This window comes from Periophthalmus magnuspinnatus, chromosome 17, assembly GCF_009829125.3.
Source record: "Periophthalmus magnuspinnatus isolate fPerMag1 chromosome 17, fPerMag1.2.pri, whole genome shotgun sequence".
Taxonomy (NCBI): domain Eukaryota; kingdom Metazoa; phylum Chordata; class Actinopteri; order Gobiiformes; family Gobiidae; genus Periophthalmus; species Periophthalmus magnuspinnatus.
In genome coordinates, this window is record NC_047142.1 from 8,107,376 (window position 1) to 8,121,283 (window position 13,908).

The 13,908-nt window shown below is 46.5% G+C and overlaps 1 protein-coding gene across 10 annotated transcripts in view; it reads left to right on the forward strand.

The window, feature by feature from the left end:
- The first annotated feature begins 3,988 nt into the window (after positions 1-3,988).
- The window catches only part of LOC117385136 (partitioning defective 3 homolog), a 172,278-nt gene continuing 162,358 nt past the window's right edge, over positions 3,989-13,908 (forward strand). For 5 of the 10 annotated variants that reach the window (XM_055228780.1, XM_055228785.1, XM_033982413.2 and 2 more), the window contains exon 1: positions 3,998-4,448. In XM_055228780.1, coding sequence (XP_055084755.1) covers positions 4,329-4,448 — 120 coding nt within the window. In that variant the 5' untranslated portion in view covers positions 3,998-4,328. Of the gene's footprint in view, positions 4,449-13,908 lie in introns of all 10 variants that reach the window. The other 5 variants (XM_055228782.1, XM_055228778.1, XM_055228783.1 and 2 more) reach the window with 2 other exon arrangements.

Consider the following 13,908-nt stretch of genomic DNA (forward strand, 5'->3'; position numbering starts at 1 on the left):
CTTGAAGGCATTGAGGCGCATGTTCAGATGTTTCATGGTGACCGTCTGGAACTCTGTGGGCTCTGGTCCCAAAGCCATCACCAGGAGCTTCCAGGCAGAGCTGTATTCGTAGATCAGGTCTCTGGCTCCGGCTTTGCCCAGCTTCTTGATGTTCTTGGGCTTGAGATGAACTTCATCTGGGACTCTGAACTGGTCCAGAGCCTTCTCCAGAGTCTCCACCACTTTGTCGTGGTGAGACCTCATTTTGTCCGGCAGCTTTTTGAACAGTTTTTTGACAAGAGCGCGGACCACCAGGCTCTCCACTGAGCCCAGGGTCTGTGAGGCCTGAGGAGCTGCAGTGGGCTCTGGAGCTGAGTCTGGCTCCTCTGCAGTTTGGAGCTCCACCTCCTCTGTATAGGGCTCCTCTGCAGTTTGAAGCTCTGCCTCCTCTGTATTTGGCTCCGCTTCAATTTGGAGCTCCGCCTCCTCTGTATAGGGCTCCTCTGCAATTTCGAGCTCCACCTCCTCTGTATTTGGCTCTGCCTCAATTTGGAGCTCCACCTCCTCTGCATAGGGCTCCTCTGCAGTTTGGAGCTCTGCCTCCTCTGTATTTGGCTCCGCTTCAATTTGGAGCTCCGCCGCCTCTGTATTGGGCTCCTCTACAGTTTGGAGCACCATCATCTCTGGGTTTGACTCCTCTGCTGTAATTTTGCTAGATCTTTGGATCTCCATTAGTCTCTCTGCTGCAGGCTGAGGAGCAGGTTCTGCTGCGGTCTGAGGATCAAGTTCTGCTGCGGTCTGAGGAGCAGGTTCTGCTGCGGCCTGAGGATCAGGTTCTGCTGCGGCCTGAGGATCAGGTTCTGCTGAGGCCTGAGGAGCAGGTTCTGCTGCGGGCTGAGGAGCAGGTTCTGCTGCGGGCTGAGGAGCAGGTTCTGCTGCGGGCTGAGGAGCAGGTTCTGCTGCGGTCTGAGGAGCAGGTTCTGGTGCGGTCTGAGGAGCAGGTTCTGCTGCGGCCTGAGGAGCAGGTTCTGCTGCGGCCTGAGGAGCAGGTTCTGCTGCGGGCTGAGGAGCAGGTTCTGCTGCGGGCTGAGGAGCAGGTACTGCTGCGGGCTGAGGATCAGGTTCTGCTGCGGGCTGAGGAGCAGGTTCTGCTGTGGGCTGAGGATCAGGTGGGACCAGATCCTCCTCTCTAACGGTGTAGCCAATCATCTGGAGCAGAGCTGCAGTCGCTCTCCTCCTGGCCTCCTTCTTGGAGTCCCCTTTGCCCACAGCAGTGTACTGGTCCAGGGACACCTCCATGGTGAAGGCCCACTGGGCGCCGACCTCCGCGACCTCCAGCACGCGGTACTGAGCTGGCGGCTGTTTCCAGACCATGAGCAGCTCGGACAGGCGAGTGCACGGGTCTTTGTCCAGACCGAAGTCTGGACGGTTGTAGCGCCGGGTGTCGGTGCGGCCATTAGAATGGGCGTGGTTATTCTGGTGCATCTCCAGGACCTTCAGGGCCTGGGCACAGGTCCGGGTCTTAGCCTCCCTCCTGTTGGGCCCTCGCACTTCTATATTTGGAGGCTGGTTCTCCAGAGCATCCTCTATTTCAGGTGCAGGTTCTGCTGTGGTTTGAGGAGCAGGTTCTGCTGCGGTCTGAGGATCAGGTGGGACCAGATCCTCCTCTCTAACGGTGTAGCCCATCATCTGGAGCAGAGCTGCGGTCGCTCTCCTCCTGGCCTCTTTTTTGGAGTCCCCTTTGCCCACAGCAGTGTACTGGTCCAGGGACACCTCCATGGTGAAGGCCCACTGGGCGCCGACCTCCGCGACCTCCAGCACGCGGTACTGGGCGGGCGGCTGTTTCCAGACCATGAGCAGCTCGGACAGGCGAGTGCACGGGTCTTTGTCCAGACCGAAGTCTGGACGGTTGTAGCGCCGGGTGTCGGTGCGGCCATTAGAGTGGGCGTGGTTATTCTGGTGCATCTCCAGGACCTTCAGGGCCTGAGCACAGGCCCGGGTCTTAGCCTCCCTCCTGTTGGGCCCTCGCTCTTCTGCCCACAAGTTCCCGACCGAAACTCGGATGATGAAGACGGTGCGGGAGTGCCGTAGCACGGTGGACTCTGTGAAGTTCACGGGCAGACCCATTGTCTGTGCCTTGTCGTACAGTTGTCTGATCGTGGGCAGGTAGTTTTGGGCAGCCATGTTGAAGCTGTGTGAGTTCAGTGGAGTAGAAAGATTCAAAGTGTTTGTTGAAGCGCTGTCTCGTTCTGAGCTGCGTCTCCGACAAAGGTTTGGTTTAAACTGATCTGTGCTGTGCTCATGCCTACATAATTCACATGGTGATGTCACAATGCGGTTTGTGACATCACCATGAACATTCCACCATCTCCACGGCAACGGCAGCTCTACAGATTTAGAAGGTTGAAAATGTGTAAATTAAATAAAAACAAACCTTGTTGGAGGTACTGAACCCCACCAGTTCCATATGAACATTCACCGAACCCTTCTGTATTGAAAAATAAAATATTATTTTTCGTACATTAACATCACTGTGCTCAAAGAATAAAACCAATACAATGCATGAACTCACAACAAATTACATACATACCTTTTCACAAAGACATGACCTTTTTTAATACTACCACACTGAAATTATTTAAATTTTTAACCTTATGTATTCCAATAATTAACTTATTGTGACCTCCGCCGAACCCCTGAGACTGACTCACCGAACCCCTAGGGTTCGATCGAACCCAGGTTAAGAACCACTGGTTTAGTGTATTCTATTTGTCTTGAATAGACTTAATATTAGATCATTGTCCAATATTTCTATGGCAGACGTCTGTTTTATTTCAGCCCTTCACATCTGGACCAGAGCAGCTGCAGCTCAAACACATCTGGACAGGGCTCTCGCACAGCTGCACATGCACGCACACACACACACGCTCACATGCTTAAATCCTTTAGCTTGGTTTATTCACACTTTTGTATTGAATTTGAGTAAACTAGATGTTAATAAATATTTTTGAATCCAAATAATGAATAATGCATGGGTTAATTTTGGTGTAAGAAAAATAAATAAATAAATAAATAAAAAATAAAATAATAATAATAATAATAATAATAATAATAATATTAATAATAACAACGCATAATACTAATAATAACAACACATAATACTAATAATACATAAATAAATCAAATAAAGACATACATACATACATAAACGTGGCCTATGCATGTTTTATGTGACCTGAAAACAATTTCAAACTAAGCCTCACTGAGTTGTTATTATAATATTGGTGGTTTTCAAATTGTATGTGATGATGTCATACTCAAGAGTCAGATTTCTTTATTAATTCCATTGTACTTTGTCATGAAATATCAAAAAGGTAAATTTGCAAATGCTGAACCTTATCACCTCTATGAGGGACTAGACCCAAGAACTCACTGTGTTACACCACAAACTTGCATTAGAACAGGATTCATTTTAGCTTACCCATCTGTATTAAATATTAATGGACTATAAAATGTTATGATGTCATCTGAAACACAGCAATAAACATTGTGAAACTTTGTTGTGAAGTCTGTGTTCATGTCTCAGTTGGTCCACTAGAGGGAGACAAGACTTACATGCTGCGTTTACAAACAAACGGAACAAATCCTAACAAGCGAAGTAATTCTAGATCAAATGATTACAGAGCACGACTCTTCATGTGAGGTACTATACTCATATGTAGTACTATACAATTTATGTATTATAAATTATGACATAATTTATAATACATAAATTATTTGGCGAATGTATTTCCCCTTTGTTGTTTAAATGTGTAAAATTACATAAAAAGAGTTAATTGGAACAGGAAAAAGTAGCCTATTGTGATAAACGAGCCTAACATTACGACCTGTTCAAACACAAAGATATTTGATAAAATAAAAAAAAATAAAAAAAAAGAAAGTTCTTATTTTTGCACATTGAAAAGCGTGAATCCCGAGGTTTACTTGAACGCATCACATGACCGCGCGTGAGCTCAGCCGGGAGCGCGTGCCTGAGTGCGTGAGGATTGGGCTCGCGCGCGCACGCACAGAGCAGCTCCACAAACAGGTGGTCACCGGAGTCCACTCAGTGTCCGAAAAACAGCGTCCAAATGCGGCCAAGAGGCGAGACGTGGGGCCGCCTCTGACCCTCGGCCCCTGGAGCTCAACCCCCGGAGCTCTCCCCGGGGGACTCACCGCGTCTCTATCCCGATGTGTGCGCCTGTTTTCGGCTCGGATTTGACCCCCGGCGCCAGCGGCAGAAGCAGCAGCGGCGGTGCTCCTGTGCTTCGTCCCCGCGTGTCCTCGTCCTGCCGTCGGGTTTGGGAGCCATGAAAGTGACGGTGTGCTTCGGCCGGACCCGCGTCGTGGTTCCGTGCGGGGACGGGAATATCAAAGTGCACTCTCTGATCCAACAGGCCACCGTACGCTACAAGAAAGCCATCGCCAAGGTAAGACTCCTCCAACACGGGCAGAGCAGCCAGGAGCAGCGGGCTACTTTGTTTCTCCTCTTTGTCAGGGGCTCAACATGGCGCAAAAGTCTCAAATAATCGCAAAACATGCCACTTTTACGCACAATGCTCGTTCCCCATTCCCTTTTTGCACCATTGTGTCCACATACCCCGCGCTTTCCTTTGCTTTTTGCCAGCTTAAAGCAGCTTGTGTGCGCATTGTAGCCTGCTCATTAGCCACGGCGCAAAGTTGCTAAGTAATTACCAAACATGCCACTTTTGCGCGTGATGCACGTTCCCAACACGCTTTAGCGCCACTTTGAGCTGATATTCGTCGCTTTCTTTGCACATTTATCAGTTTTTTGCAACTATTGTGACGCTCGGCTGCACACACTCCGCCATTGTGGGTCGAGAGTTCTGGAAAACCACCAAACTTCCTCTGGGATGCCACCTCGGGACGGGGGGTTCATGTTTGACGCAGACGTGAAGCGGGGAGTTTGGGGCAGGAGCAGACCGCAGAGGGTTTGTGGACTGGGTTTGTGGACTGGGTTTGTTTGGGTTTCACAGAACAGGACGTAGAAGAGGAGAGGGTCCTGGAGGAGGAGGAGGGAGCAGGGGCTAGTTAGCGACTCCAGGCTCGGGCAGAGGCGTGAGGAGAGAGCTTTGGAGCCCCAGTGTTTGAGGACAGTGGAAGAGGAGGTTGAAGAAGAGGTGTTAGAGGAGGTGGAAGAGGAGCACCAGTGTTAAGAGGACAGTGGAAGAGGAGGTGGTAGAGGAGCCAAAACATTTACTCAAGAAGGAGAAACGTTATACTTCCAAATATTGTTCTTCAAGTAAAAGTACAAATCAGTGGTTCAAGAAATGACTCAATTAAGAGTAAAAGTATTTGGGGAAAGTACTGCTCAAATAAGAGTAACTTAAAGAGTATCTGCCTGAAGGTAACATCTGATTTATAATTTTGGTGAACGTGAAGATCGAAACATGAAATAAAACACAAAATCTGGTGTTTTCAATGAGACACAAAAATGAGACAAACTAAATCACATCTGATATGTAACTGAGTACTACCCTGCCCTGATGTTATGTTGTTGCCGTGTAGTGGTGGGTAAGAACATGATCAGAGAAAAGACAAAACGAAGGACAATGTGGAAAAAGTCGTACATCTTTGTTGACTTTTTCCAAATAGTCGAGTGTTTCTCAAACTGTGGGACAGCTCTTCAGTTTGATCATGTAGTCCACTTTTAGACCTGGAATAGTCCTGTTATAGACCTGGTTTAGTTCTGGTGGTACGTGATGTGAGTTACTCTTAAGCGTCCTGTTGTTGTTTGTAGTTGCTGTTGTCAGTGTTTGGAAGTAACTGAGAATACTGTAACTGTAACTGAGTAACTGTATTCTGCTACAGTTACTAATAACAAACGGTGAAACAAATATGAAGCTGTTTTTAATCCTATGTTCCATCTCTCCTCTCTTTCTTCCTCTCCATTCTCTTCTCAATCACTCCTCTTTCCTCCTTCTCCTCTCCACCCTCTCCTCCGTTTTGTCTTCTCTCTTTCCTCCGCTCCATCTTCTTCTCCATCTCACCTCTTCTTTCTTTCTCTTTCCTCCTCTCCATCCTCACTTCCATCTCACCTCGCCTCTCTCCTCTCTCTTTTTCCTCCTCATCCTCTCCTCCCTCTCTCCTCTTTGTCTCTTCCCTCCTCATCCTCTCCATCTTCTCCTCCATCTCATCTTGCCTCAATCTCTCTATCTGGACTGAATACATTACAAAATCCATTTTACTGCAGATATTCAGTATTCTGTAACTGCATACATTTTCAAAGTATTCTTCCATCACTGGGGCTGCTCCCTCCTCCTCCTCTCCATCCTCTCCTCCATCTCACCTCTCCTTTCTTTGTCTCCAGCCTCTCTTCCATCTCACCTCTTTCTCTGACTTGCTCCTCCTTCTCCTCTACATCTTCTCCTCCATCTCAACTGTGTGTTCCCTCTCTCTCTCCTCTTTCTATCTCTTCTCTCTTTCTTCCTCCTCTCATCTTCTTCCCTAGCTCACTCCCTCTCTCTTTTGTCCATTATCTCCCCATGTCCTTCCCTCGCTCTCTTCTCTCTTTCCTCCTCTCCTTCATCTCGCCTCTGTGTTCCCCCTCTCTTTCTTCCTGCTCTCTATCTTCTCCATCTCTCTCTCCCCTCTGCTCTCCTGTTTCCTTCCCCCCCCCTTTCTGTCTCCTCTCCTCTCCTCCATCTCTCTCTCCTATTTTCCCTCTGCTCTCCTCCTCTTCTCTTCTCCTCGATCTCTCTCTCCCCTCTTTTACTTCTGCTCTCCTGTTTCCTCTCCTTCTCTCCTTCTCTCCTCTTCTCCTCCTCTCCTTTTCCTCTCTCCTCCCCTCCTCTCTCCTCTCCTCCTCTCCTCTCTTCTTCCTCTCCTCCTCCCCTCTCCTCTCTCCTGTCCTCTCCTCCCTCTCCTCTCTTCTCTTCTCCTCTCCTCTCTTCTCCTCTCTTCCTCTCCTCTCCTCCCCTCTCCTCCCCTCTCCCCCTCTCCTCTTCCTCTCCTCTGTTCTCCTCCTCTACCTCTTCCTCTCCTCTCCTCTCTTCTCCCCTCTCCCTCTTCCTCTTCTCTTCCTCTTCTCTTCCTCTCCTCTTCCTCTCCTCTCTTCTTCCCTCTCCCTCTCCTCTCCCTTCTCTCCTCTCCTCTTCCTCTCCTCTCCCTCTCCTCTTCCTCTCCTCTTCCTCAACCTCTTCCTCTACTCTCTTCTTCCCTCTCCCTCTCCTCTCCTCTCCCCTCTCTCCTCTCCTCTCCCCTCTCTCCTCTCCTCTTCCTCTCCTCTCCTCTTCCTCAACCTCTTTCTCTCCCTCTCCTCTTCCTCTCCTCTTCCTCTCCTCTTCCTCAACCTCTTCCTCTCCTCTCCCTCTCGTCTCTTCTCCTCTCCCCTCTCTCCTCCTCTCTCCTATCCTCCTCTCCCTCTCCTGTCCCCTCTCTCCTCCTCTCTCCTATCCTCCTCCTCTCCTCTCCCTCTCCTCCTCTCTCCTCTCCTCTTCCTCTCCTCTTCCTCTCCCCTCTTCTCCTCCTCTCCTCTCTCCTCTCCTCTCCTCTCTGTGTGTTAGATTAATGGGAGCAGAGTGTGGAGGTGGTAGCACACAGTGACCTTTGACCTGTGGGAGCATCAGTTTGTTTTAAACGTGTGTGGGCTGCGTGTGATTGGTCCAGGAGCTCAGAGACATGTCCCCTCCACCGTGTCCAAAGTGTTTAAGGAGCAGCGCCGGGACAGATTCTCCAACTCAGGGACTGGGACGTCTTTTTGTTTTTTAAATGAGCCACAATGAAATGAACATTAAACAAAACAAAAGTAACGACATGAAAAACACGACACAAAACTCAGACTCCTGCTGTTGTAGGGTTTTGTTATGTGACGGGTCTAAGCAGCATTTGACCCAGATCGTTCACATGTTTGGACGAGACATATTGAAATTTTGTGCCGAGATTAACGATCATGTCACAATAATTATTAAAGTTTTCAATAAATGGATATGAATAATGAAGCTCCATGTTTGTCACTTTTATATAATTGTATTTTCTCAGTGTAAATGACTGAGGTCTTGTGGAGAACGGACCCGGGTCAAGAGGCCCCTAAGACTCTGGGGCCTGGGACAACAGACCCCTTTGCCCCCCCCCCCCCCCCGCGTCGACGCCCCTGCACTTACATAGTTTTTTTCTGCACATTCTGGTGACGTAATGTCGATTAACTTTGTTGGCAATTATCATGATTTATATAAAATGTCCCTCTGATAAACGATATTATTGTTTATCGTGTCCCTAGTTTGGACCCCAGACTCGGGCCCTGCTGCTGTGTCACTGACTGTAGTGTAGTGTAGTTTGGTTGTCAAAAGTATCGAAAATCACATGCGAATCGATACTGAAACCAGTATCGATCCAGCTTTTTCAGTTTCAATAGAGATTTTGATGCTATGGCTTTAAACATCTGTCGGTACCCGATACCAACCGATATCAGAACCGATGTGGAGACTGAAAACAGACGATCAGTGCGTCTGTAGTACTGAAAATCGATACTCAGTTTAACAGGTATCGATACTGTAAAAAACAAGACAAAAATGTGGCCTTTGTAGAACAGTTTGAGTAATATTGAAGTTTATCTGCACCATTGAACCACATGGAACTTACAGACTTACACCGTGGTATCGGAATCAGTATCGAGTCTATTGCGTAGTATCAAAGTTGAGTTAGAAATTGAAGTATGTGCAGTGTTCTCCGAGCTGAAACATGTGAATAAGCCCCCTGTCCTCGTCTTCATCTCTCAGCTCTGGAACAAAACGCCTTTTTCTGTCCTAAATGTCACAAAAAGTCACACGCAAACAATAGTACGACGATTCTGCCGCCGAGTGACCACGCTCGTAAACGTTTCCTCTGCGTTTGACCCATCCTTCAGCGTGAAGTCCAAGTTCATGTTTCAGATTTGTCGTGAACTTGACACAAAACAATGATTCTGTTGTGGATTCAGATGTCGTTTAGATCCAGGAGTTGTTTAAAAGACAGTGTTTCTCAAACTGTGGTGCGTGTGTCTGTTTTATTCTTTTTATTTAGAGTCAGTTCTATGCACATTTTGGTCTTCTCTTGGTAATCTATTCAAAAGAACTACTGTAGCAATGATGTAGTCCAGTTTTAGATCATATGTAGTAGGACTGTGCCAAAAATTCCCCCCTCGCTCTCTCTCTGATCCAGCCGCAGCTCCTCACCGTTTCTCCTCTTTCTCTCGTTTGGTGCTTCGTATCGTTTTAATCCACGTTACAGAAGGTAAACAACTATTTTTCTCTGTTTATGAGTGGGATTGGAGATGGATTTTTCTGGGATTATTGGGCCTATGAGCACAAAATGAAACGTGTAGTGACCCTGACGCCCCGCTCTCTGTACCTGAGGTCTGTGTTTTTAATGTGGTGGAAGAAGATCAGATCAAATCAAAAAGGGAGATTGATGAGTATAAGGGAAAAAAACAGTCGTGATTCTTTTTGTTTTTTCCATATTGTCCTAAATGTAGCTCTGGAATAGTCCTGTTTTAGACCTGGTTTAGATCTGGTGTTACTCAGAAAGACAAATCTTTTCTCGGGTGGAAGTTGGTGTGAACAGCTGGAGAGCCATTTGGAGAACTGGACAGAAGTGAGCGGCCAAACCCTGCACTGATGTGGCTCTGGATGAGTGACTGCATCGTGGCTCCTGTGGTCACGGTTAATGTTGCTAATGCGAAACTCCTCCATATACACACACTTACACACACACATACACACACACACCCCTACACGCACTTACACACACACATATATACACACACACATTTACACGCACTTACACACACATATATATACACACACACACATATATACACTTGCATATTCACCACAGGCACAACAGAACTGAGGTTTACTGCGGGTCAAACACGACACTCCACAGAACAGGATATACACAGGAAATACACAGGAAATGCACAGTGACCACAGAGGTCACCATGGCAACTGGAGCATGTCCCATACTGCTCTGTTAGACGTGGTTACACTGGAATGTATCCTCTGTTTACGCTTCCACAACCGTGCACTTAACGGGACTGTTTGTGGGCTGGTCCTGGGCTGTTCATGGAGGACTCTTCCCCAGGACTCTCCCCAGGACTGTTTGAGGACTCTTCCCAGGACTGTTTGAGGACTCTTCCCAGGACTCTTCCCAGGACTCTTCCCAGGACTCTTCCCAGGACTCTTCCCAGGACTCTTCCCAGGACTCTTCCCAGGACTCTTCCCAGGACTCTTCCCAGGACTCTTCCCAGGACTCTTCCCAGGACTGTTTCAGGACTGTTTCAGGACTGTTTCAGGACTGTTTCAGGACTGTTTCAGGACTGTTTCAGGACTGTTTCAGGACTGTTTCAGGACTGTTTCAGGACTGTTTCAGGACTCTTCCCCAGGACTCTTCCCCAGGACTCTTCCCCAGGACTCTTCCCCAGGACTCTTCCCCAGGACTCTTCCCCAGGACTCTTCCCCAGGACTCTTCCCCAGGACTGTTTCAGGACTGTTTCAGGACTGTTTCAGGACTGTTTCAGGACTCTTCCCAGGACTCTTCCCAGGACTCTTCCCCAGGACTGTTTCAGGACTGTTTCAGGACTGTTTCAGGACTGTTTCAGGACTGTTTCAGGACTGTTTCAGGACTGTTTCAGGACTGTTTCAGGACTGTTTCAGGACTGTTTCAGGACTGTTTCAGGGCTCTTCCCAGGACTGTTTCAGGGCTCTTCCCAGGACTGTTTCAGGGCTCTTCCCAGGACTGTTTCAGGGCTCTTCCCAGGACTGTTTCAGGGCTCTTCCCAGGACTGTTTCAGGGCTCTTCCCAGGACTCTTCCCAGGACTCTTCCCAGGGCTCTTCCCAGGACTCTTCCCAGGACTCTTCCCAGGACTCTTCCTAGGACTCTTCCCAGGACTCTTCCCAGGACTCTTCCCAGGACTCTTCCCAGGACTCTTCCCAGGACTCTTCCCAGGACTAGGACTATTTAATATGGAGAACTGTTGAACTATATGTAATATGTCCCATATCAACCGAGTGACCCACTTTCAGGTGTGGGTGTGGCTACACACCGGTGCCAGCCTCAGTGTAACAGGCCCAACCAAACCACGTCTCTGCGTTACATTGTGTCATTATGATCCGGCAGTACTGGCTCTCACCTCCAACTCTGCGCCAACAACAACAATCTACATCATTAGAGTTTTTTATGAGCGTCCAACTGATGGGCCTGTCACAATAACACACCATGACGAGCGATGTAAGGCTGGAGGAAGTATAGACGATAAACGAGAATATTGAACAAAACTATTAGCTGCAATAAGTAAACAGCAGAATTTGCATCTGTAATGAGCCATAGACATTATATATTCAGCCTTCTACAGCTCAGATTTTATACAGGCAAAAAATACACACAATAAACACACTCCCCAAAAATATAGTTCTATTGATCATGCACTGAACCATAAGTCGATATAGTAAATATAGTAGTAGTTATTGTGACCAGCCATTTAACCACTTCAGAAAGAAAACAGTTGAAGTTTGAGGAGAGCTTTCTGTTTGAATGTCAATTATTTTTGAAATGATAATATATAATAATATGTATTTAAATGAACTCTGTCCATCTGAGCCTGTGTGTCCAGAGCCTTGCAGATAGAGGAAACATACAAGTGTGTCTCATTCTCAGTTTATGGACAGGCCTCTTGGAAAAAACCTCCAGAATTCACTCACTGAGCTGCACAGGCTGCACTAGCACTGATTTATGGTTGTCTGCAGGTGCTGGGGTTTAGGTATTGTCCATTCAGATCAGAGAGACTCATTTAGCAGCGTTTATATCAGGACCAGGCTCACTCTGTTCATACTCTGACCCCTCTAAACCTGCCCACAGCTCCCATTCTGTTTGTGTTTCCATGAAGTGCTCATCGTGGCTAAGCTAATCCCAGAGTTATTCAGACGTGGATGCTACCCTCACATGTGCTGCGCTGAGTGGCTAACATGTGGCTAGCTGTTCTCACACTGGGCTGCATTCACACAGTACCAGAGGCTAAAGTTTCAGGGCGCGGGGGCTAAACTTAGACCATTATTTGTTCCACTCACAGTTGTTAAAGCTCCACAAATGCTCCACGGACATGAGGCTGATGGAGTTTGAAGTGTCATCAAAAGATCCATGATTTATTTTAGATTCAAATGTTGGTTTTGGACTTGTTTTGTTTCAGTTAGACATTATTTCAAACAGACTGGACTGTTCAGAGCTTTAACCATGTTCTAGTTGTTTCTTCTCATTGAGCGTCTGAAGTTGTATTTGGAGTGATTCATGTTTGAGTAATCTTTAATCGTTTATTTTCAAGATGCCGTTTTGCCGATCTACCCCCGTTTTCACCTCTACCCGCACACGCCCACTGTGATGTATGCACTTCTTTCTCCAGTTTTATTTTCTTAATCGGCGCTGAGAGATGTAACAGTTTTGGCGATGTCGCTGTAACAAACATGTCTCTATCGTCATGTTGGTTTTTTGGTATTAAACGACACGCATTTGTGCCCGAAATAATAGTTTTGAATTTGTGTCAGTGGAAAAAAAAAAATCAGACTACATATACATCCTTTGCACCGCGTCCCCTTCAGAGCCAATAGGATCACACACTGCACACTTTACACACTTTACACACTTTACACACTTTACACACTTTACACACTTTACACACTTTACACACTTTACACACTCGCATCAACAACCACAGAGTAACACACTGATGGCAGCGTTTGCTTAGACAGAAGAATAGAATATATCTCCAGAATGTGAAGAACAAATATTCTCGCTGATGTTTTCTTCTACATCACTGTTGTTTTCACTTATAACAAAGTACAGTACTGTAGCAGCTGTTTAATATAGAAACTTCATAATATTAAAATGATAATTATTCATATCATAACATGTTTCAACTGTCAGCAGCTTTAATAATGATCATAATATAATTGTTTATCGTAATTATTTTGGCCATGATAATTGAGACACCACATTTCAGTATTGTCCCAGGCCCAGCTGAGACAGAGAGAATACAAACACCACGAGGATGCGCCGCGACTCAGAAAAGTTTCACAAATTCATTAAAAATAAAGCAACAGTGCCGCCCTACAGCAGCACAAGGACACTGCAGAACACAGTGTTTCATGTGTTTTCTGATGTTGATGAAAAAACTTAAACAGAATATAAACTTTACGCAATAAAAAAATAAACCTGCAGTAGACAAGTTTGTAGAGCACAGCACAGTGGGGCCTTATTCAATGTGTTCAAACTACATCACTGCAATGTAATTAAACAGTTTTGTTTAGACGTTCAGTTTTATTGCTCCCGCAGGCTCTTCATTGTCATTATTCTGAATATAAATTGATATTTTGCACTTAAGAATAAGTATAATTGAAAAATGAAGACAAATGGCTAATCTGGCTGTTATATTCATTATTGTAATCATGAGCTCAATATGGTGAGTCCTTCTATAAACCCATGAGCTCCCCACAGTCTCACAATAAATATCCTACTGTGACATTTGGATATCGTTACATCTCTGTTGGTGATGCTCGTAGGATTCACCGGTGTCACGTAGTCATTTTGGTGTAAAAAACCTTCTCTCTAGTGTGATGTGCAGCTATCCATAGGGGGCGCTGACAGCATGCGGCGCTTTGTTGTGATGACGTCAGCTCCCACTGGACACAACAGCCGAAGTCAGAGGACGTGCATTTATTAGAGCAATTAGAGGAATTTTAATCGCTGATGAGCACAACTGAAAAAATATGTATTAAAAAAACCATTCATTCTTATTGTGAGTGGGCTCGCCTCTCCACAGATCTGACGTGTAACTTGGCCTGGTGGTGTCACATACTTGTCTCCATGGAGATGGGCACGTTTAATACCATACTGTGGAACAT